Source organism: Artibeus jamaicensis, unplaced genomic scaffold (assembly GCF_021234435.1).
Source record: "Artibeus jamaicensis isolate MK-2021 breed Jamaican fruit bat unplaced genomic scaffold, CSHL_Jam_final scaffold_537, whole genome shotgun sequence".
Classification (NCBI taxonomy): domain Eukaryota; kingdom Metazoa; phylum Chordata; class Mammalia; order Chiroptera; family Phyllostomidae; genus Artibeus; species Artibeus jamaicensis.
The window spans coordinates 40412266-40435709 of record NW_026522047.1 but is presented as its reverse complement, the minus strand read 5'-3'; the positions used below and the strand labels follow the sequence as shown (position 1 = coordinate 40435709).

At 53.4% G+C, this 23444-nt stretch overlaps 3 protein-coding genes across 12 annotated transcripts in view; 1 reads left to right on the top strand and 2 right to left on the bottom strand.

Moving 5' to 3' along the window:
* Window positions 1-3: 3 nt before the first annotated feature.
* SF3A2 (splicing factor 3a subunit 2) lies at window positions 4-11847 on the bottom strand. Of its 2 annotated transcripts, XM_037137862.2 has the most exons (10): window positions 11814-11847; window positions 11381-11569; window positions 5172-5338; window positions 3778-3849; window positions 3024-3070; window positions 2390-2499; window positions 1415-1464; window positions 1195-1335; window positions 942-1010; window positions 4-836 (listed from the first exon to the last, which is right to left on the bottom strand). In XM_037137862.2, exons 3-10 carry the CDS (start codon window positions 5295-5297, stop codon window positions 120-122), a joined length of 1332 nt encoding a protein of 443 aa, XP_036993757.1. In that variant the 5' UTR covers window positions 5298-5338; window positions 11381-11569; window positions 11814-11847; the 3' UTR covers window positions 4-119. The 2 variants fall into 2 exon arrangements, with proteins under 2 accessions (XP_036993757.1, XP_036993765.1); XM_037137870.2 differs by lacking the exon at window positions 11814-11847 and having other exon boundaries at window positions 5172-5335; window positions 11381-11474.
* Window positions 11848-11856: 9 nt separating this feature from the next.
* On the top strand, window positions 11857-14132 carry PLEKHJ1 (pleckstrin homology domain containing J1). 2 transcript variants are annotated; one of them, XM_037137881.2, is made up of 6 exons: window positions 11857-12089; window positions 12188-12255; window positions 12344-12410; window positions 13234-13324; window positions 13434-13497; window positions 13568-14132. In XM_037137881.2, exons 1-6 carry the CDS (start codon window positions 11996-11998, stop codon window positions 13631-13633), a joined length of 450 nt encoding a protein of 149 aa, XP_036993776.1. In that variant the 5' UTR covers window positions 11857-11995; the 3' UTR covers window positions 13634-14132. The 2 variants fall into 2 exon arrangements, with proteins under 2 accessions (XP_036993776.1, XP_036993781.1); XM_037137886.2 differs by lacking the exon at window positions 13434-13497.
* A 563-nt stretch (window positions 14133-14695) lies between these two features.
* Window positions 14696-23444, bottom strand: part of DOT1L (DOT1 like histone lysine methyltransferase) — a 61508-nt gene continuing 52759 nt past the window's right edge. For 7 of the 8 annotated variants that reach the window (XM_037137810.2, XM_037137819.2, XM_053658677.1 and 4 more), the window contains 4 exons: window positions 21851-21915; window positions 20478-21410; window positions 19096-19716; window positions 14696-17416 (listed from right to left, as the gene is read on the bottom strand). In XM_037137810.2, coding sequence (XP_036993705.2) covers window positions 19130-19716; window positions 20478-21410; window positions 21851-21915 — 1585 coding nt within the window. In that variant the 3' untranslated portion in view covers window positions 14696-17416; window positions 19096-19129. The remainder of the gene's footprint in view (window positions 17417-19095; window positions 19717-20477; window positions 21411-21850; window positions 21916-23444) is intronic. The other variant, XM_053658679.1, reaches the window with a different exon arrangement.

Here is a 23444-nt window from a genome sequence, read left to right as displayed (position 1 = left end):
AAGTGTCTGGGGCAGCTGTTTAATGAGCTCTGGGGACACGGCACAGTCCCATACAAAAACTCTGACAGGGAAAAGACAGGGAAGCATGGGAGTAAACTTGCAGGGACAGAGGCAGCTTTTCAGTTGGCTGGGGGAGGGGGTGGAATGTTCCCAGGGCCCTCCGAAGGCAGCGGGGGCCTCAGCATTGGGGGCATGGGAGCCGGGGGGTGGACCCCAGGATTGGAGGGGTGAACCCCAGGAGGCTGGGGATGGACCCCAGGAGCTGGGGGATGAACTCCAGGAGGAGGGGGATGGACCCCAGGAGGCTGGGGGTGAATCCCAGGGGCAGGGGGGTGCACCCCTGGAGCCTGGGGGTGGACCGAAGCAGCTGGTGGGTGCACCCCTGGGGCCTGGGGGTGGACTCCAGCAGATGGAGGAGGGTGGACACCTGGGGCTGCAGGATGGACTCCTGGAGCTGGAGGGTGAACCCCAGGAGCAGGAGGATGGACCCCAGATGATGGTGGGTGGACCACCGGTGCTGGGGGGTGGACCCCGGGAGCTGGAGGGTGGACCCCAGATGTTGGAGGGTGGACCACTGGTGCTGGCGGGTGGACACCAGGAGCTGGTGGGGGCAGCTGGGGAGGGCCTGGGGGCCCTGAGGGTGCAGGCCCACTGGGCGGCATGGGGGGCAGAGGCAGGCCTCCTGGTGGAGGTGGAGGCAAAGACTCAGGCAGCGGTGGTCGTGGAGGCAAACCGTTCATCAGTGGGGGGGGTGGTCTTTTCACTCCAGGAGGCCCAGCGGGCAGGCTTGGCGGGGCAGGAGGCTTTTCCATCTTAAAGTGGAACTGAAGGAAGAACTGGAAAGAAAAAGAAAATCTGAGTGGAACCCCTTGGGGCTTTGGGTGGAGAGACATGACAGCCGACAAAAGGTCCTGGAATTGCCCAGACCTAGAGTGACTTACCTGCTTGGTTTCCCGGTTCCAGTGAGTCCAAAACTTGCCCTCGGCTTTGTCAATCTCCCTGCTCGGCACCTGTGAAGGGGAGAGGGCGGGAACAAAGATGGGCCTTAGAGCCCCTCAGGGCCAGGGTTCAGGCAGGGGGTGCCCCTCAGTGTAAGAGCAGGCCCAGCGGGGGAGGACTTCGGAGGGAATAGGGCTTGGTTTGGGGGTACCAGACATGGCTTACGGCACTCCTAGGATGGGCTGTGCAAGCTACCTTGAAGGCAATGGTCTCATAGGGCTCGGCGGCCATTAGCAGGTACTGCCAGCGGCGGTCTGGGGGTTCAATCCTCTGCTCATAGGCAGACATGAAGCGGTGGCGTGGCATGATGCCATCAGCAATCTCAGGATAGTCAATCTGGGGGGACACAGATAAGTGGCAGCACTGCTTTCTAGGAGCCCCTCCCATCATGACTGGGCCCTGGGCCTCATCTCACCTGGAAGAGGAGGCTCTGCTGGCCCATCTCTGTGTCCCTCTGCTTGGTCACTGCAACACAGGAGGGTCTCAGGTCCAGGCCAGTTTGTCACCCTCCCAAACCTCAGGACCCCAGGGAGGCCACCTGGCTGTAGGGCACCAAGGCCTAGGAGGGCTCTGTGCTGTAGGTACCACCTGCCTGAGACCATACAGCTGGTGGTCCCTCCGTACAGAAGAATGGCTCTGTGTTACCCTGACCTGGGGCCTGGGATAGCACTGAACAGGAACTGAGAAGAGGAGGCAACAGGTGTAGAGGCCAAGCAAGGCCTACACCCTGCCTCCAGGACAGGACGCCCTCTGCATTAGAGCCTTGTGGCTTCACGCTCGCTGTTCTCTGCCCAGCTCCCAGGCACACCAAACTCCTCTATAAGCTTTCCAATTTCTCCCTCTACACTCATGACAGAGATGGACGTCTGATCACAGCCAAAAGGCCTTTGGTGGCCCACATGCCATTGTAGTCCTGGTTCATAAGCAGGCCTGCCCAAGGGCCTCTGCACACTATGTACTATCTGCAACGCCAGGCACACATAGGACACTGCCACGTTTTGTTAGAACACAGTCCCCTATGTTCCAACTGGGTCATGTACCTGACTTTCTGAGTCAGGGAACGCAGAGCCCTCTTCCTTGCTAACACACTCCTGTATCTTCCCACCCCACTTTCTCTTCGGGTTCAGAGGAGCCAGGACCCAGTTCCAAGCTCCCAGGAGAGGGGCATACCAGGCTTGCTGCCTTCCCACATGTCACACCGTGTCCACATGGTCATGTCTGAGAAAGTTCATATTGGGAAGGTGGGAGCCAGGTGGGGTAAGCAGTCCCTGAGAGCAGTGAGAGGTATCAGCAGTGTACATATGGCTCAGGGATGGGTCTGGGGTCCTGGCCAAAAGGTTCACTCCTGCCTGTGCCAGTTGTGGGCCAGCGTACCTCCAGACAGACTTACCTTTGTAGCCTGGGCGACCAATCTTCACAAACTTCTTTACTTCCACCTTGACCTTCTCTGGCGCCGGCTGGGCAGGGGCCTCCTTGGCCTCCTTGGCTGCTCGCCGGGCCCTGCAGGCAGGACAAACACAGCACTGCAGCCCCTTCATTCACTCATGTGCGCGTGTGTGCGCGTACTCACACACACAGCCAAGGCCATAGCCCAGGTGCTAGGAGCCATCCTGCCCCCACATTGACCTTGGAGAGCCTCTGCTAAATGAGGGAGTTGGGGAGTGAGGGTCAGATGAGGGGCCCGGGGTTGAATGAAAATGGACGGGACAGGCATGGGCACCTTTCTCTTTTTGTTATATCCCCCTGCCCTCTTACTAGGGAGCCCTCTGAGAACCCCACCCTTCTCCACTCACAGAACCCTCACTCTTGCCAGGTAAGGAGCATGTCTTGCTCCTCCCCTCACACCCGGACAGCCACACCTGCCCACCGCACTGGGCAGGGCTCAATACTCTGACCCCAGGCCAGGCTGGCCCCAGACCACCCCTACATCATCATCTGGCACGGCTCACAGAGATGTCAGACAAGTGCCAGCTCCCGACCCGGGACCTGAGGCTTTGAACTGAGTGTGGGGGTGACATACTCACAAGTTGGTCTGGTGCTTTTTCCCCTGGGTGTGTGCGAGGTAGCTCCCCTAGAGTAGGAAGGGACACAATTTTAAGACAAATAGAGGAGGGATGGGGACTGGATGCCCCTCGACCAGGCCTGCTCTCCTTTCTTCCTGCTGGGAGCAGGACCCGCTGTCCAGAGTACAGAAGGGAGAGACCCTGACATGCGGACTGTTCAAGGGTACACTGTCTGTGGCTGTGTGTGCGACACCACGAGGAAAGGATGAACAGGGCCTGTTCAGTGCTACACAGTGAGCCTGATGTGAGCACCTGTCAGACTTTTGTACGGACAATCACATGGTCATTAAAGGAAATGGAGCCATACCATTGGGCCTCAAAACCCAACGTTGAATGCTCTGGGGTGTGCCCCATGCTCAGATGCGTATCCGTACAACAGTGGTATTAAAGAAAAACAGACAAGCAGCAAATCCACAGCACTGGTGGCCTCCAGGGGGGCTGAGCATGCAGGATGAAGGCTGGGGACAGAGGGGGCTCGGCCTTCATTTGGAGTGACCTCCTACAAAGATGCACTTGAAGTCGTGCTCAGTGAAGAAGTTCAGAAGTGAGTGGCAGGCCCCTATCAGAGCACCTTTGCCCGTGGCCACATTCTGAATGACATGTCAGATTCACAACACAAGATCCTGGAGGATGGGTGGGAGCAGTGCATTTTGCTAGAGAGGTTGTCTGCAGGGACAGGGAGGATACGTGCAAAGAGCAGACACTGAGAACTCACCTCATTGTTGTGAAGTGTCAGGCACAGCTTGCATTCGTATGAGCCCAGATGGTTCTTCATGAAATAAGGGTCCTGGGAAAGAGGCAGTCCATTAGAGCAAGGAAGACGGAACCACTCGGCCCTGCCTGATAGGAACAGTGCTTGAGAAGCAGGGCTGCCCGCTGGCTGTAGAGGGGTGGCTGCTGTCCTCTGGGGCAGGTGTTCTGGGACCGAGGATTAGAAGCAGCCTGGGGCTGGCTCGGCAGGAGCCTGTTAGGGTAGTGCTGAGTCCACTAGGCAGAGGTAGGAGCTGACACTGCCGGTCCCTGGACCACACTCTGAGCAGCAGGGTCTCTGGGGAGTCCCTGGCTCTACATTGGTAGCAGTTTTGGATCTGGAAAGATGCAGGGCCTAACAAGCACTGCTGGTCACCGATCTCCTGAGCCAGGCAGGGATCTGGCCACAAACCCCACCGGCCTTCCAGGTGTCACAGCACAAGGCAGAGCACCAGAAAGTGGGTTAAGGGAAAGGCCATGAAGACCCACGTCTCCACAAGTCCTGTACACTGGACAGGTGACTTTGCACAAACTGGGGCATCAAGGCAGTGCTGCTGACTGCAGGCACAGAGCAGCCTCGCAGTGTTCAAATCCTAAACTGACTGCCTAGGGACTGTGTCATCTTTGACAATGACCCCCTGCCACCAACTGTTTCTTCATCTGGATAATGGGGACAGTAACCGGTATCACAAGTACGGACTCTGAAAAGTTTTGGGGGTGCCTGGCACATGCAAGGGCCCCATACACTTCAGGGGGTTTCAGAGTCTATTGTGAACTACACATTGACTGCTTGGCTCTCACCTGGGCCATTCTGCCCCAGGGGCCACTGGGAGAAATCTGGGGACATCGGTGGTCATTATAATTGGGGGTACTCCTGGTACTGGGGGACAGGGATGCTGCTTGACAATCCACAGAGCCCAGAATGGCCCCCACAGACTGTTGCTCACCAATGTCGGCAGTGCCCAAGGGGAGAACTGGTCTACTAATAGCCCTGTGTGGCTGTGGCTGAAATGAAACTTGGGCCTTCACTGCCTATGGCTGGAATGATATCAATTCATGTGATACCACCACAGCCCTCCCCACTGGAGATTTCCCACGCCGCTAGTAGATCGAACAAACAAAACCAAAATGTCTTACATGGTACAAAAACAAAAACCTTCAAAGGTAGGGTCACTAACAGCAGACAGTCCTGGGTGAGCAGTGAAAACCTGCTGCTCTAGGTCAGGCTCCCTGTTTACAGAGAAGCCTGAGGCCCAGAGAGCCAGGCAAGCAAGCGCTCCAGGGCACAGGTGCAAGCGTATGGAATGTAGCTCCAGGGTGAGAGTTAGGTTGTGGGCAACCCCTCCTGGCCCCACTCACCTTGTTGATGTCGATGGTCTCAAGGGCCAACTGCCGGAGGCGCTCCCTGCGGTCACGGTTGCTCTCTGAAGAGGAGGCCACACCCCCGCTCCCAGTCTTGCCCCCTGGACGATGCTGGAAGTCCATGGTGAGGGCCTTGGGGGTCTATCAGACTGCAGAGAAACCTGCTGGCAGCCAAGGAAGAGGCGGTGAGCTGAGAAAGTGGCAGCTGTCACTGGGACCTCCCTGGGCCTGGGGTATTCAAGCCTGGGAGAAGGAGTAGGCAATGGAGAAGACCACACGCTCTCCCTCCTTTCTCATCCCTCGCACTTGCCACCCCCCCGCCCATTCCCAAGCCTCGTCTACAAACCCCCAAGAGACCAATCTTCATTTTTCCTGGGACTGGAACAAGCCCAGTTCCTTCTGAAATGGTCAGAGTAAGCTCCTAAATTGCTAGTGGCCAGCTGGTGCTGGGAAAAGTACCTGCTGTGAGAAACCTGAATGGCTCAGGAAAATCCAAACGCAAGCAAATACCCTTATTTTGCTGTGTACAATGTGCACTGTTTTGCCCAGATTTTTGAAGGAAAAATAAGGAGGCACATTATATGTGGGTAGTACTAATCTCATATCTATGTAAACGTTTTAAATTCTTTTAATTTATACTTATGCATTAAAAGTATAACTTTAGAAAGCAATAATAATAGCCATATGCAAAATAATACCCTGGAATGTGATAACTGGTGTTGTTCCTGAATATAAGTAAATAAAAAATTGAGGTAAAACATTAAAATGAAAGATTTTCCCGCCTGAAAGTTACGGCAAAAAACATGCGTGTGCATTATAAACAGCAAAATACAGTACTTAATTGCTCACCAAATTAAGAGTGAAAATAGGTAACTATCAGAAACCAAGCTGCTGGTTACTCATAGCTTACGTCATCCCTCCCCTGGTGGAACCCCACTCCAAAGAACACCCTGCAAGTGAGGTCCCTGCCCTGGTAACCTCAGCTCCCCTGGGAAATCAGTTTTATATTCAGAAGAACTAGAATGAAGGGCCTCTCAGGTGAGAGAGGCAGGCACAAGACAGGCTGCAGGTGAGGGCCAGGCTGGAGAGAGGGGAGAGTCCACTGAAACTTGCCTACTGACCCAGCCAGGAGGCCCCCAGCCTAAGGGGACTTCAGGAGACATTTCTGGGGAAAGAGTGCCAGGAAAAAGTATTCTCAGACATTAAGAGTTGAAGGATCCTCCACACCCCGAAGAAAATACCAGCTCCTTGCCAGGCCCACCGAGACCTACAAGGTAAGAAGGATGCCTCTCACACAAAGAGCTGGTAACTTCATATAATAGACACACAAAAAAGTCCCAATGCACCCAAGGAGAAAGAAAGCCAATGGAAACCTCAATAGAAGATGATAGCATCCCCCTCAATTACCAGAGAAGTACTGTACCATGAAACTAGAACAGGAACCCTGACCAGTGTGCCTCAGTTGGTTGGGTGTTGCTCCACAAATCAAAAAACCGTCCCAGGCTCGACTGTCCGCACACCTGCCTGGGTTGTGGGTTCAGTCCCCAGTCAAGGCGCAAGTAAGAGGCAACCGATTTGATGTTTCTCTCCCTCCTGTCCCTTCTCGTTTATGAACTAATTAATTATATTAAAAAGAAATACATAAAATCTTTTTTTTAATGAAACTAGAACAGGATGCCAAGGGCAGCCTGGTGAATGAACACTTGGAAAGTAGAGACAGGATGATCCAGACAACTGAATACAAATGCTTAGAGGTGAGAGTCAAAGAAAACTGACTTGGCCAGCTACTCAGCTGGTAGAGCACTGTTCCCGTATGCCAAGGTCATGGGTTCATCCATTGGTCAGGGCACATACAAGAATCAACCAATGAATGCATCAATAAGCGGAACAATAAAGTGATGTTTCTCTCTCTTTAAAAAGATTTTATTTGTTCATTTAGTTTTAGAAAGAGGGGAAGGGAGGGAGAAAGACAGGGACAGAAACACCGATTGGTTGCCTCTCATGTACCCTCAACAGGGACCTGGCCCGTACATAACCCAGGCACGTGCCCTGACCAGAAATGGAACTGGCAACCTTTTGGTTTGCAGGATGACACCCAACCCACTGAATTATACCAGTCAAGGCTCTCACACTTTTTAAAAATCAGTCAAGAGTCCTGGCTGGTATGGCTCAGTGGATTGAATTCCAGCCTGCAAACTAAAGGGTCACTGGATGGACTCCCAGTTAGGACACATGCCTGGGTTGCTGTCCAGGTTTCCAGTAGGGGGTATGTGAGAGGCAACCACACACTGGTGTTTCTCTCCTTCTCTTTCTCCCTCCCCTCCTTTCTCTCCAAAAATAAATAAAATCGCCCATTTGTGCGCGGGTGGACAGGTGAGGGAGTGGGCGGTTGGACCGCCCCGGCGAGCGGCAGTGGAGGGCGCCACCATTTCCCTGCTCTGACCCCACCTCCACATACAGCGTCATAACCCAGCGACTCTGAGTGGCCCGGCCCAGGTGAACCACCTAAGGCGCTGATCCTTACCTAGCTGTGAGAAACAGCAGAGGGGGTCACCATTTCCCTGCTCTGACCACGCCCCCACATACAGCGTCACAACCCAGCGACCTGGGAGTCCAAGGCGTCGCTTCTCACACTTAAAGGGCACGAACAGACCAAAAATGTCGCAAGAAGATCTCAAAGCCCCAGAGCCCATAGATCTAAGCGATGAAGAAATAGCAAAACTCTCAGACGCACAGTTTAAAACACTGGTCATCAAGATCCTCACAGAACTGGTTGGTTATAGCGACAAATTAGACAAATATATGAAGGCAAAACTAATTGAAATGAATGGAATTGCATGGGACAGCAATAGCAATGAAAAGGAAACTGGGACTCAAATCAATGGAGTGGACCAGAAGAAAGCAAATAATGGCCAAACAGAAAAGAGTGAAGAAGCAAGAATTCAAAGAAATGAGGAGAGTCTTAGGAACCTCCAGGACATCTTGAAACGCTCCAACATCCGAATTATAGGGGTACCAGAAGGGGGAAAGGCACAGCCACCAGTGGAAAACTTATTAGAACAAATAATAAAGGAGAATTTCCCCAATCTGGCAAAGGAAATAGACTTCCAGGAAATCCAGCAAGCTCAGAGAGTACCAAAGAAGTTGGACCCAAGAAGGAACACACCAAGGCACATCACAATTACATTAGCCAAAATTAAAATGGAGAGAATCCTAGAAGCAGCAAGAGCTAAGGGGACAGTCACCTACAAAGGAGTCCCCATCAGACTGTCAGTGGATTTCTCAAAAGAGACCTTACAGGCAAGAAGGGGCTGGAAAGAGGTATTCCAAGTCATGAAATCCAAAGACCTACATCCAAGATTGCTCTATCCAGCAAAACTTTCATTTAGAATGGAAGGACAGATAAGGTGCTTCTCAGATAAGATCAAATTCAAGGAGTTCATCATCACCAAACCCTTATTATATGAAATGTTAAAGGGACTTATCTAAGAAAAAGAAGATAAAGAAACATGAACAGTGAAAGGACAACAAACTCACAGTTATCAACAACCACACCTAAAACGAAAGCAAACTAAAAGGACAGCTAGATCAGGAGTGGAAACATAGAAATGAAGATCTCAAGGAGGGTTAGCAACAGGGGAGTGGGAGGAGGAGAAGGAGGGAGAAGGGACAGAAAATAAGTAGCATAGACAGTAGATAGAAAATAGAAGGGGGGCAAGAATAGCATGGGAAATATAGAATCTAAAGGACTTGAGACACATGGTCATAAACTAAAGGGGGGGTAATGGTGGGGATGGGGGGTAGGGTGGAGGGGAATGAAAGGGGGAATAGAACAACTGTGACAGCATAATCTATAAAAAATTAAAATAAATAAATAAATAAATAAAATCTTTTAAAAAAAGCCATCAATAAACCGCCCCCCCTTTTTTCTGTAACTCAAAAAGTCCTAGCTAATGTGGTTCAATGGACTGATTGCTGGCCCAAGAACCTTAAGGTTGCTTGTTTGATTCCCAGTCAAGGCAAATGTCTGGGTTACAGGCTAGGTCCCCAGTTGGGGTGTTTGAGAGGCAACCAATCAATGTACCTCTCTCCCTCCCTTCCTCTCTCTCTAAAAATAAATAAATTGAGCCCTGGCTAGTGTGGCTCAGTGGATTAAATGCTGGCTTGAAAACCAAAGGGTCGCCAGTTTGATTCCCAGTGCACATGCCTGGGTTGTGGGGTCCCCGGTAAGGAGTGTGCGAGAGGCAACCACACACTGATGATTCCCTCTCTCCCTCCCTTCTCCTCTCTCTAAAGATAAAAAAATAAAATCTTTAAAAAAATTAAAAATAAATAAACCTAAAAAAAACCTTTAAAATACATTAACAAAAGTCAAAGCAATCTCTCATGAAGGAGAACAAAATATAAACAAGTAGAAGCAGAGCAAGAAACTAGATGAAATTCCAGAGTGAGAACAGAAAAAAACAGAGATAAACATTACTGAAGAATAGGAAATGTCTCAGGACTCAAAGGATCTAAATCTTCCTACAGAAACAAAAAGACCTTCCATAAATGGCTCATGAAACTACAGCACTGAGGAAAACCTTGTTTCTACTAAACCATAAAAAAAAAAAGGAAAAGGTCAGAAAGCAGAATGGGGCCAGATTCTTCAGAACAGCACTGAACCGGGAAGAGGAGCAACACTCACATCTCAATGTAGACTTTCAACCCAGAATTTTAATTTTATACCCAAACTGAGAGGGTAAATAGAGCCATTTTCAAATAACCAAGGACTCAAAATCAATCAAACAATCTTAAATCAATCAATTTATTTCAAAACTACCAGAATATGAGCTTATAGAAGGAAGAGGAGGAAGTCATTAGATTGAAAACAGAAGCCAGCCATGGCTGGTGTATCTCAGTAGATTGGGTACTGTCCTGCCAAAGGGTTGCAAGCCAGGTCCCCAGTAGGGGGTGCATAAGAAGCAAACACACATTGATGTTTCCCTCTCTAAAAATAAGTAAAGTCTTAAAAACAAAACAAAAAAAAACACAACAAAACAGAAGCCAACTTAGGGGATCACTAACATAAAGTTCTAGGACAAAAGCTTCACTGTAAGCAAGCGGTACAAAGCACAGGTGAATGCCAGCGTCTGGGAGAAATATTTCCATGAGGGAAAGAAAAAAAAAGTATTGATTCGTTTAAACCTGTGGGAAAATACAACCTATCACTATGTGAGGTGTTGTGTGAGGTGCTGGAGCTTTGAGGAAAAAATTAACAGCTAGCAAAGAAAATAAGCTTTGAGGAGAAGAAAGAACAGTAAAGGAAAAGCAGCACAGATGAACATGCTACTTGCCTCAACAGGGAATCTTATTTTCAGTCTCAGAAAACAGCTAATGATTTGACTAATGCTCAGGACAGAAGCACATCCAGTACGGAGGATGAAGATGGAGTGGGTGGGTGGGAGGGAGAACTAAGACCTGATCAATTACAGCAGGAACTCAGCGAGCCGCGTCTAAAAGCGGTACATCCAAAAAGAAGCGCTATTTAGAAAGGACCAGCTTTAATCATTGAGCAGAAGCGGCCTCTGGGACCAAGGAGGGAGCAGGAATGAGTGACAGCTTTTTATGGGGGAAATAATTTAAAAACTTTAATCTTTTTTATCGCCTTAAAACTGGCTAACAGATTGTTATCGGTAGCTTCTCTCGCTCGTTCTGTGTTGCCAAAAGTATAGGAAAGGGCGGTCCAGGCATACGAGCAAGTCGTTTAATAACCTCTGGGCTTTGCTGGCGAAATATGGTCAGCTAACGGGCTCTGGTGCCCTTTGGCACGGAGTTGGGCTCTCTGTTCCCAGGACCGTAATTATTCAGTTGGCCTGGAACCGGTAATTACTGTTGCTCCCATTCCAGATACAGAAACTGAGGCTCAGCGGAATCGTATGACTTCCGGACCAAAGAGCCAGTCAACTAACGGACGCAAATTAGTGCTGACAGAGGTCCTCGATTAACCGGAAGACGCCATGCGAGCTGCGACCCCGACTCGATCTCAGCGGGTCATTGGAAAGTTTCAAGCGAGCGAGGCTGGGGTGGACACCGAGGACACAGGCCCGACATTCCTCAATAGTGGGCGACGCAGCCATTCGTCCTCAGCCCGCGCCGCAGACGCCCCTCGTCCACCTTCGCTCTCTTCCCGGATCTGGGTTCGCGGCTCTCGCTTCTCTCCTTACCTGTAACCAAGGCCGCGACTCCGTCGCCTTTTCAGCCACCACCGCCACTACGACTACTCCCCAGCGCGCATGTGCGGCGGGCTAAGGAAGCACTTCCGGAGGTGAACTGGGCGAAACCTTCCAGGTGCGCATGTTCGGCCTGCCCAGAGGCGGGAGTCAGACACTAGAAGCGCGCGAGAGAGGGCGCGTCTGAAAAAATGCAGGCAGGACTATGAAGTACCCATGTCCACCAGGCTCTCCAATCTCTTAGTTTAACGTGCCAAGAGACTGGACAGAGCCTGCGGGAGGGAAGGCTGCGACTCCTCTCCTCCGTCTGTTCCTATTTCAGTAAAGGGCGTCGTCAGCCGCAGGGACGCTTTGTTTCCACCCCGGGTCCAACTTATTGCATATAATGGTCATTGGTCTCGCCCGCTATCCCGTACGCCCCACGAACCCTTGCTGTACTCTGTCCCCGTGGCCCCTAGCCGGTGATGGACTAGATAGGAGTCGGGGACTGCGCAGGCGCAATAGCTTAGGGAGCGCTTCCGGGAAAGCCCTATGGAAATTTTTTTGGTGTAAGTGGGGACGGTGGCCGGGAGGTCGCTGCGCACCCTCCGCGTTCGGGCTCGGGGCGCCATGCGCTACAACGAGAAGGAACTGCAGGCGTTGTCCCGGCAGCCGGCCGACTTAGCGGCCGAACTTGGCATGCGGGGCCCCAAGAAGGGCAGCGGTGAGCCGGGCAGGGGCTGGGGACTGGGCGGGTGGGGCTGCGGACCCGAGGGGCGTGTGCGGTCGCCGAGCGTGAGCGAGCCCGCCTTGTGTCCACAGCGGTGAAGCGGAGGCTGGTGAAACTGGTGGTCAATTTCCTCTTCTACTTCCGGACTGACGAGGCCGAGGTAGGGCGGCAGGGAGGCGGGCCCCGGGCTTCGGTCGGGGGGCTAGGGTAGCGGGGAGGCCCGCCCATCCGGCCCATCTGCCTCCCAGCCCGTCGGAGCCCTGCTGCTGGAGCACTGCAGAGTCACCCATGAAGAACCCACCGGCTTCTCTATCAGTGAGTGCGGGATTCGGGGACTAGGCAGGAGGTGACCTCAGCTCTGCTCTGCCCCTCCCCAGAAACAAAAGTCCGCCGTCCTTGGCCGACTTGGGTTTCTTTTTTGTGGGGCAGGCTGTGCGCACCCGTCCCAGTCACTTCCTAACTGCCACCGCCAAGGCCACCAGGATTTTCACTCCAGGTTGGCGAGCACTGTCCTCTTGGGGTGCTTCCATTTGAGAGGGTCGAGTCTGCAGAGGAAGGCAGAGCTTCTAGTTTTCTGTAGTGTCTTTAACTCAGTGCCACACACTGCGGGGCTTCAGCAGCAAAAATTTATTTCTCTTAGTGCTGGAGGGCAGAAGTTCTAGGTTGGGGAGTCAGCAGGACTGACTCCTTCTTAGGGAGAATCTGTGCTATGCTGTCCCAGTTTCTGGAGATCTTTGGCAATCTTTAGCATTTCTCAGCTTGTAGAAGCATCTCCTTCCTCTCTGCCTCCATAGTCCTGTGGCCTTTCTCCTGCTCGTCTGTGCCCAAGTTTTTCTTTTTTTATAAGTACACTAATTCTATTGTGTTAGGAATCCATCCCACTCCAGTGTGACCTTATCTTTACACCTGTAACTACCTGTGTTCATATAGGCCATACTCTTGAGTTTCAGAAGCTAGGTTTTGAACACACCCTTTTGGGGCGTACAAGTTAATCCACAGCTAGTGAGAAGCAACAACTCCAAGCTGAGGCTAGAGGAGGGGACAGCTGTGGACAGTGGCAACAGGAAGCTAACACCTCTGGCTAGTGTGGGTGGAGGTGAGAGTGAGCAGGGAGAAACTGGGACCCCTTCCTCTGCAGGCTTCATCGAGGATCCGGAGAGGAAGTATCACTTTGAGTGCTGCAGTGAGGAGCAGTGTCAGGAGTGGATGGGGGCTCTGCGTCGAGCCAGGTGGGGTGTGGGCTGTGGGCTAGCCTGGGGGTCTGGGCCTGGGGCAGGGGCAGGGGCAGGGGCAGGGGCAGAGCCAGGCCCTATGAGCACAGGCCAATTCCTTCCCCAGCTATGAGTTCATGCGCAGGAGCGTCATCTTCTACAGGAATGAAATCCAGAAGATGACTGGCAAGGTGTGCACAGGGCATGGGAAATGGGGGGTTGCTCCTGGGCCAGGGCTAATGCTACCCATCCACCACACAGGACCCCCTGGAACAGTTCGGCATATCGGAGGAGGCCCGGTTCCAGCTCAGTGGCTTGAAGGCATGAGTCTAGGGTTGGGCTTGGGCTCCTCACCTTGACTCACTGGGACCTGAAAGAGCCCTCCCCATCCTTGCCAGGCTCTGGGTTTCCTGGCCAAACCTGGATTTTCAAAGTGAGGTGTTTTGGCATAAAGACTTCAGTAACTCAAGGCTCATGAGGGTGGGCAGAGGCTGTGCCTTGGGACCCATCAGATTAGTCCAGCACCTCTCAGTGCCACATGCTGCTGCTAGGAGACGAGTGTCTACTCCCAGGAACTGTGCCTGGCTTCTGGGGCTCGTCCATCTAGGGCCCGGTGGGTGCTGGAGGCCGGCGCAGCTCTCTTGCCCTGTGCAGGCTGAATGTATGAAGCTCGATAAAGCTGTGAAGGGCGCGGGGGCCGCGCTTCCTGGACTGCTGTGAATTCTGCTGAGTGCCAGGACCCAGCCAACACCTTTGGACAGAGCTGGAAGCTTCTGCTCTCGAGCTGGCATGCTTGTTCTGTTCAAATAAAGGTACCTCTTTTCCATGTGGGGTCAGTGGTGCAGTGACTGCAAAGAGGGCTCTATGCCCACCACAGGCTGGCAGAGCTGGTTTCTGAGGGAAGTGAGGCTCCTGGGGATCAGGGGTCCTCTCCAGGCTGAGGTTTAAGTGTCCAGGAAGAAGAGGTTGGGCTGCCTAAATGGAGGGGAGGAGACCCACAGCCTGGAGCCTAGAAAGGCAGGAAGTGCTGGGAGGCCTGCTCACAGGCCTTGAGGGAGAATGAGGGTGGTGGTGAAGGGATCCTCAGATCCCACCTCGAGTCACAGGCCTGCCCCTTAAGCGCAGTGGGGGACTTGGGGAGGGGTTTGATTTTAGTTTATCAGAAGGACTATCCTTATGTAGGGGGGGAGGGGAGTGCTCACCTAGTCAGATGTAATCCTTAGAGGGGCTAGGCTTCCCAGAGGTGGGCACTCCCTGGCTGCCAGTCACAGCAGCTGCTTCAGGAGCAGGCTGGGCCTCTGCTGTGTGTGACCATCCTCCCCACGTGTGGCCCTCAAGTCCCTAAGGCCTCAGCATGTTTTAACCAGGGACAAATGCCAGCAGACCAGGTTCAAGTGAAAACAAACATTTTATTACAGTCTAGAGATGGAAATCAGAGTGCAGTGAGGTTTCCTTAGGGAACGAGGGTCAAGCCAGCAACCCCAACTGAAACATGGTCTACCAGAATGACAAAGCAGGGCCAGTCTGAATAACAGTCAAGGTCATTGACACACAAGACACAAGCCACACAAGCTGGCGTGGATGGACCATGTAAATGGGAATGACAGGGTGGTGGGGAAATGAAGTCTCCTGTGACGGCGCGGATAAATAAAAGGGCAAGTGTGTCTTAAATAATCACAGGTCAGAAATGGAAGGGAAGGCTGGCTCCTCCTGACTGGGAGGGTGTTCTGAATTAGATTTTCCTGAGCAAAGTGCCCTCACATCCCTGGGCTTCTCTGAAGTTGCCTGCAGTCAGGGCAGCAGCACTGAGTCTCTGCCCAGAGACTAGAATTCATTCCCCACGGTGGTGGCAGCAGTATCGTTCATTTGGCCTTCCCTCCGGCAGCTGCCTTTGCTGCCACCAGTGGCCATTAGATCTCATAGTCAGGAGGGCTGGGGGATGGGCCCAGAAAGGGGACCACAGTGTTGACCAGCAGAACCCAGCTCTGCCTGTTGGGCAGACTTGGTTGTGTGGGGAGCACAGACATGGCACATCAGTAGTAAGTCCTACACAGTGGTGCACAGTCACCATGAAGTGATGCAGTGTTGAGTACAGGACTGTTTGGTTCCAGACTGGGGACATGCCACCTGCTGACTTTTCCTACTGTTAGCCCTGCAGCTTTTTAGGGATTCCTGTGTTCCCAACATGGAGAAGGGTGCTGCCCTGTGCTGGGGATGGGGTTGTGGGACACGGGGTGAGCACAGCACCTTCGTGTGCCAAAAGCACAGACCTGGAGGTAAGGGAGCCAGGGCAGCAGTTACAGGACAGCCAGTTATGAAAACCTGTCCAAGCACCATCTTCAGCCTCAACTATTGTTCTGGGCCAGGCACCACCCCAGGGCAAGCAGGAGGCAGGGCTCTACCAGGACCCACCTGAGGAAATGAGGTCAATAGCCAAGCCTGCTCTGCACCCTTTTGGGCCTGTGTTCTACAAGATCACTGCCCACCCCGCACAAAGGCCAGCTCCAGCCCCGTCCCCAAGGATCAGGAGGGGGAGGGGCCAGGTGAGGCCTGCCTTAGCAACCCTCCCAGGCAGGCAGAAGAACCCAGGCAACCACATCTGGAGGAATGGGCTGCACTGGCCAGGCTGGGGAAAGTAGGAGCTTGAGGCTTTGAGTTCCCATGTTCCTTGGCGGAGCCACATTCATGGGACAAGCACCAGAGCAGCCAGGGCTCTGACTGAACTCACCCAGGCTGGAGCACCCCCCTCCCCAGGTCCAGGCCCCCCCACCAGCCAGGACCTTTGGCTGACTGCCCTTCAAGAGGACTGAAGGCTTCTGGAAACGCCCTTTCAGGGACAATGCACAAACATTGCTCAATTGAGAAACCCAGGACTGGTTGAGACTGCAGCGCTAGAGGAACCCAAGAACCCTTTGGCAACCTCTGGAAGCTTCCAAACAGCTCTCCTGCCTTCCTGCAAAGCCAGCCTTTGCCCTCAATCACCCGAGGTGCATTCTTTCTCAAGCACCATGGAGACTGCTCCAGTGTGAGGGCAGCTGTCACCCCAGTCATGGGACTGAAGGGCCATGGAGCAGCAGCATGAACTGACCAGGAGGATGTGGAGCGCTCTGGCCCTGGGCCAACCCCACTTGTGTACACTTGAATAAATAAAAAGGTTTTCCCCCTCATTTTTCTTCCTTTTTTAAAGTTTACTGTGCATTAATACCATCTAAAAATAAATGAAGTCAAGTCTATGAAATTTATAAATTTTCATCACATCTATATAAAATACTGTCACTTGTCAGCGTGACTCTTTTCTGTACAGACACACCAGGCACCCACGGCTAACCTGCCCCACGACCCAGCCAGCGCTCCCGGACTGCGCAAGCCCAAGACAGTGCAGACATACAGATAAAGCACTTGCTCCCCAGAGCCCCACATTGGAGTCAAGTACCAGACCTGCCCCACGAGCACCACTCACAGCAGCCCTCCTTCGAGCAGCATCTAGAGGCCACCCACTGGCCCTTCCTACGCCAAAGGTGCCATCCCGGGGACCAGGGCTGACAATCTGGCTGGAGCATTCACAGTGACGGGGTGGGGGAGAGGGCCTTTTCCGAGGGACATTAAAAACCAAGGGAACCACCCTCGACCAGGAGACAGGCGTGCCTTTGGTATGGGAAAATGTGGGGATGACAGGGCAGGCGCGTCAAGGACTGGTTTTGGCGTTGGTCAACCTCGAGTCAGCACCAAGAAAACATGGAGACGGCGAGGCCTGGCGATAAGATAGCACCGGGCCCGGCAATTGGCATCTCCACTGGCGGGCCAGTCCGTTGGGTCGATGTCTTTATATAGATCCTCTCATATATAGTATTTACATTTCTTAATAGGTTGCCTTTATGACTTCCATGGAATAAGTCAAAATTGTTTATACTTTTTAAAAAACGATAAATACTTTATCTAAAACTATCGACAGTAAGCTGGAGACAGGCCCAGCATCTCCCTCAGGTCGGTGCAGCGTGGACTCACAGCAGAGCCTTGTCCTCGGTCTGTCCAGCCATCTGGTTGGCCACCAGCCTCATGGCCCACCTGTCCTTGCACAGGTCTCGAGGTTGAGGTAGAAATCCTAGTTACCTGCAGAGACCAATGCAGGAGGAAAGGCAGGACAGCGTTAGTGTCTCACTCAGAGAAGCCCACACATCCCCAGGCTGGGAACCAAAGCCTACAGACGGATGGAAGGAACTTGGTCATTGCAGACACCATTATGCCACGCCCCTGGTACAGTCAAAAGCAGGAGGTCACCACCCCAAGGCCCTTCATGGGGCACTGGGTCCCAGCCTCCCCTCCTCCCTGGCACCCTTGGAACTGAGACCCTTCCTGGTCACCACATGCCAGCTCATGGAAAGGGGGGTGCTGCACCTGTGGACAGCTGCACTGACAGGCCTGCATGCCCTGGAAGTGAAGTGAGGTCATCACTGTCCAGTCTGGGGAGACCATCTATGATGGGCCCAGGACAGAATGGAAAGCAGCTGTCTACTGTGGGTCAGGACAGGGAGGCTGACACCCAGATACTTCCATGTGCACAATTCTGACCTCTTCAAGCCAGTACCAGCCCCAGTGCCCGCTCTCTGACAGCACGAGGCCACTAGGAACTGGAGCCACCCTACCTTCCGGCTCTTCCATCAGGACCAAGGCATTGTCCATCCCCAGACCTGAGCCCCCATTGCAAGGCTGTCAGACTCTCTGTGGCCTTGTCTGTTTCCACTTAAACACAGGTAGACAGCCAAGTACAGCAGGTAGATCCCCTATCTTGTTCCCAGCGCCCAGTTAGCCTCCAACTTTTACCTGGAGTACTTATCTCATTGCTGCAGACTCGCCTAGGAGGGCACTTTGCCCCACCAGCAGTAGCTGGGTCAGCTGCTCTAGGGGCCCAGCTGTCTAATGCCCTCACAGCAAGCAGAAGAACAGATGGCTTCCCTAAAGGCCTCAGAGCCACCTTCCTTGCTCCATTCCAAAAGTCTGGTCCTTCCTACACAACTTTCTTCTGCCGCCACAATGCCAGCCAAAATGCATGGGGCCAATTCCTTGGAGGCCAGTGGAGCACCAACCACCTGTCCAGGAAGCCCTTCCTGTGGCCACATCATGCTCATCCCTTTATCCACTGGCCTCCAGTACATGTGGGTTGGGGTCTGCAGGTAGGGGCCTCTAGTTAAGTAGCTCAATGCACAACCACCATCTTCTGAAAGCCTGCTAAATACCAGGGGCCTCAAGCACATGGAATTTTCCTAAAACCATGAAGTACATTAAATGAAGCAAGCTGGAGAGAGGCCCAAGAGTGGACAAACGGCAATGCTGAGATTCAGAGCTGCTCCCACGGCCCCACAGTGAGGCTGCCTGTTCCTGACTGCACAGACACACAACTGGAGTGCGGCAGCAAGAGGGAGTTGGGCTATATGGGCCAGGCCGATGGCCCCATCCCTATAGGACTTAATGCAGTCCCTGCCTGTCCAGCCTGTAGGGCCTCCCTGATCTGTTGCCCCCTTGGGCTGGAGCACCATGAGACCTGGTGGGAAGGTCCAATGTGCATGGAGGTCATGCCCTCCAGGTTTGGGTGGTACTCAGGCTATACTCAGAGGCTGATATGCATGGCTGCCATGGTCTCCCTTCCCGCCCTGTGCTTATTTTTCCTTGGTGCCTCTCAGAACTGACAGTCCCAGGCCCCTCTGCAGAGCCCTGTGAGCTCATCCACTCTCTGTGGAAAAAAGGACAGGTGAGTTTCTTGTACAGGTCACCTGGTTGGGCTCTAGCCTTACCTTACAGAACAGAACGGCTAGCTAACCAAGGTCTTTATCGCGGCTTAACCCCCGCAAGGCGCGCGGCATAAGGAGGCGGCATGCCAAGGGAAACCCACATGGCGGATGGCCCCGTGGAGCTGGCCTGCGGGATCACGGGCGAGGCCTGGGCCAGGGCCAGCCCTGGCAGGGACTGGTGGTGCACCATGAAAGAGGGGCGGGAGACCTTGTGAGGGAGGGAGGCGAGCTTGATGGACAGAGAGGCGTTAGCAGGAGGCAGAGAAGCAGCAGAGGAAGCAGGTAAGAAAGCTTGGTTAGATGGGAGGGGTGCAAGTTTCTGTAGGACCACGGGCTCAGAGTTAGCAGGGAGCATCACGGGAGTAGAAGGCAAGGCGACGTTAGGAAGGGGGGGCTCGTGGAGTGCTGGTGGCCCCACAGGGGGACGACTCATGGGCAGAGGAGGCTGGGGTGGGGGCTGCCTCGTCTCCACAGAGGACAGGGCCTGAAAGGAAGAGGCGGGGGTACTGGCCACCGCCTGCATGGGGGTTAAGCTCAGCGTGGTGCTGCGACAAGCAGCCCCGCTGCCGAAACTGGCTCCAAACGGATGAGTGGAGGAGGAAGGCACCGCGTGGTTAAAGATACCTGCAAACAGGAGAGAAAAACTCAGCTTCAACAGGCGGGCATTCTCCAGGCAAGCGAAGAGACACACGCAAAAAAGGGGAAGCAGACAGCAGCCGCAGCTCTGAGTGCACGCAGGTGCAGGGACAAAGCAGCAGGCAGCAGAAGTGCAGGTGGCCAGGTGAGACTTACCTGCAGGATGGCCCCAGGCCACACCCCCCTCAGCATGCCCTTCTGGGCTCCCTGCTGTGAGCATCTCGCCCACCTATGCCCAGCAAGAAGCCACCAGTGGAGGTCTAGGACCACAGTGGGCTCAACCCCTGGCTCCAGTCCACCCTGCACAGTCACAGTGCAGTAGGCGCTGTGGCTACTCTCTCCCCAATGCCAGTCCCCAAAGTTTCCCAAAGCCCACAGGCTGTTTCAGATCTGACAGTGACCTCCACGGGGAGGCAGAAAAACCCTAGTCACGGCGCCAGCTCTCTTGAAGGTATGAGACACTGTCACAACTGGAGAGCCTGACAGGCCAACTCACACATGAGTGCTCTGCCCATGTGACAGTAACATCTGTGTTTCATGAAAAGAAACGAGGTGGCGGGTGCAAAGTGGACACAAAGAGACACACGAGAACAGCCTCTCACCCCTTAGAGGGTTCTGGAAGGGAACCTGTAAAGCAGTTGTGATTAAACCCAGTGGTCCAGGACGCCTTGGCAATGGCTTGGCATCTCAGACCCCACAGCAGGTCCCGTGGGACCAGAGTCAGACAGGAGAGACGCGCTTCTGCCTACCTCCAACTGCACCGCCTGCCACACCAGAGGAAAAGCTGCCCATGGCATGCGAGTTGGTCAGTCTTGTTGCAGCTGATGAGACGTGCACTAGGCCAGCAGCAGCCGGCACAGAGCTGAACAAGGACTGCAGCACAGACGAACCTAGGTTGGCCTGCAGGGACATGGGGCCCAAGGCAAACTGCGGGCCAGGTGTGAAAGTGCCCAGGAAGGGCCGGTGTGTCTGGGAGGAGGGGGCTGTGCCACCTGCTGAGGACACTGCAGTGGTGAGGCCTGGACCGCTGAGGAGGCCCCCAGTAGGCACAGCAGCGGCGGAAATGAAGAGATTGTGGCCATTCTTGAAGTCAGGCTCACGGTCCCGGCCCTTGCCCACTTTGCCATGCGACGAGGCCTTGTCTGAGGGCGTGCACATGGGCAGGCCCACCTCTGCCTCCCTGCCCTTGACCCCCTCGCCTTTTGGGCCACCCAGTACATCCAGCTGCCTCTTGTTCACAAAGGGGCCGGGCTCCGTGCCGCCCTCCTTGCCCCTAGGGGCGGAAAAGCTCAGGGGGGCACCCAGGCTGGCCACCTCAGGGGCCTTGTGGGAGAGAGAAGCACCATCACTGAAGCTGTGTAAACTGAGGTCAGCAGCCAGGCCCCCGCTGAAGGCAAAGCCGTTGGGAGGGTTGCTGACGGGACTCAGCCCGCCAGCCCCTGACAGTGTACCCGGGAAGCTCTTCCTGGGGTGGGCGGCCAGCTTGGCATCAACCGAGCCAAGCTCCTCTAGGGTGGGCCGGAAAGCGAACAGGGAGTTCTGGCTCAGAGCGGAGCTGGCCTGTAGTGGGCTGTCGGCAGCCTTGGCCAGGCTGAGGTCGGCGATGGGCGAGAAGGTAGACTTCCACTTGCTGCTGTTGATGGGCTCGCTGGGCATCGGCTTCCTTCCTATCAGACTGCCACCTGACGAGGAGAGGCAGGGGCTGAGGCCTGGGTGCTTCTGAGGGGCCACGTGGGACAGGAGCAAAGTCACTGAGGGGGTCTGGGAGGGAGCTGCATGGGCTCAGACCACCATAGCTCAGAATAATGCCCTTCCACCCAGAAAAGGTTGGCCTTGTGTGTGGTTAGGATGGGACTACAGGAGAAAGTAAAGACAAAAGGAGAGCTTCTGTGAGAGGGAGGGCAGGTGGGTGGGTGAGTCAACTGGCCAGACTCTGGCCACTTAACCAGGAAGGAAACAGGTCCGCTACCCATGCAACCGAGGATGTGGCACTTGGCAGCACTGAGACTGGCCTGTGGTGGGGATGGCCTTCCTGGCACATTGTGCTCAGGAACACCTGTGCAAAACCAACAGGCATGTCACCTAGCCCTGGGGATTCATGCAATGGAGCACTGTTACTCACCATTTTCTAAGGTTTTCGGAGGAGATTTGCTTTCTAAGGAGATAGTTGCAATTTTTCTCTCAATTCTATCAAGAAAAAAAAAAGATGACCGTTTGAAATCCCTGTGCATGCTAAGAGCTGTATGTGCACTGTTGCCCAGGGGGGTTGGACAGCAGTAGACGCACAGCCTGCCTGCCCGAAGACCTCATTCAAGGAGAACCCATGACTGCCAGGCAGAGCAGACCCTAGTGCCCCTCACACCCGTGCTGTGGCCCCACTGCTGTCACAATGCTGTACTGGTGTGGGGAACAAAGCTGAGGGCTCAGCTGCTACAGAGGAACAGGAACTTGGCTTCCCCAAGTACAGAGACACATAGAGGTCCCAAATGGAACTGTCTCTCAAAAGCTACTTAAAATCCCGGTGCTTGCTGTGGCATACTGTGACCTGTATAATGTGTCGGCATTGAACATGCAGGACATCATGTGCTGCAGCAATGTGGAATTTGCAGCAGCACCAAATTATAAGCGGTGTGCATTCTGTGTGTCACTGTATTATGGTCTGTCTCCAAGGTCAGTGTGACCTCCTGAGACACAGAACTTCTGAAAGAATTTGGGAACTAGTAAGTTGGAAGCGCCTGAGACAAAGAAGAGCGCCCAAGTGCAACTTCTGAGAACATAATGTGTGTATATGGAAGAGGAGCAAAATGAAATAACTTTGATGAGACACCAAGAGCACAGGCAACAAAAGAAAACAGGTAAACGAGACTTAGTCAAAATTTAGCACTTTCATGCTTCAAAGGACCAGCAAGCAAGTAAAGAGACAACCCACGGAGAGAGAGGACACTGTAACACCAGGTACCTGATAAGGGATCACTATCCAAAATAAAGAACTCCCATCACTCAACAAAGGACACCTAATTAAAGGCGGGGTCATGAACCTTGAACAGACAACCAACTAGCACATGAAAAGATGCTCAACATCACTAGTTCTCAAGGAGATGAAAGGACCAGGATGAGACACGACTTTACACCCTTAAGAATGACTATTATATTAAGAATGAAATTAGAGAGTAACAAGTGCTGGTGAGCACGTGGGGAAATTGGAACCTGAGGGAGTGGTTGGTGGAAACAGGTAATGGAGCAGCCGCTGTGGAAAACAGGATGGTGGCTCCTCACACAATTAAACACAGAATGACCATGTGCCCCAGCAATTCCACTTCATATGAGGTAAATTGCGACAAATGAAAGACATGCGATGACTGTTCAAGTAGCACCATTCACAATAGCTAAAATCTGGAAGAAATCCCATTGCTCGTAGCCAGATAAATGGACTAACAAAATGTAGTCCATCCACACTAGAACATAATTCAGGCTGAAAGAGGAAGGACACTCTGACACCTGCTACAATGTGGATGAACCTCGAGGACAGCATGCTCAGTGCCATGAGAGCAGTCCGAGTCATGGAGATGGAAAGTGAGTGGTGGGTGGCAGGGGTTGGGGGAGGAGGAGCAGATGGGGAGTGATTGTTAAGAACCCTTGCACTGCCCCCAACTAATGGCAGGTGGAAGCTGCTTGACCCTGGGAGGTCACACATGACCACAGGGGGCTTGTCCTTC

Coding starts and splice junctions, on each gene's coding strand:
- SF3A2 (XM_037137862.2), bottom strand. CDS start 5,297: ATGGACTTCCAGCATCGTCCAGGGGGCAAGACTGGGAGCGGGGGTGTG. Junction 1,011..1,194: donor ATGAGACCATTGCCTTCAAG/GTAGCTTGCACA, acceptor TCCCCTTCACAG/GTGCCGAGCAGGGAGATTGA. Junction 837..941: donor GGAACCGGGAAACCAAGCAG/GTAAGTCACTCT, acceptor TTTTCTTTCCAG/TTCTTCCTTCAGTTCCACTT.
- PLEKHJ1 (XM_037137881.2), top strand. CDS start 11,996: ATGCGCTACAACGAGAAGGAACTGCAGGCGTTGTCCCGGCAGCCGGCC. Junction 12,090..12,187: donor GGGCCCCAAGAAGGGCAGCG/GTGAGCCGGGCA, acceptor TTGTGTCCACAG/CGGTGAAGCGGAGGCTGGTG. Junction 13,325..13,433: donor GGGGCTCTGCGTCGAGCCAG/GTGGGGTGTGGG, acceptor TTCCTTCCCCAG/CTATGAGTTCATGCGCAGGA.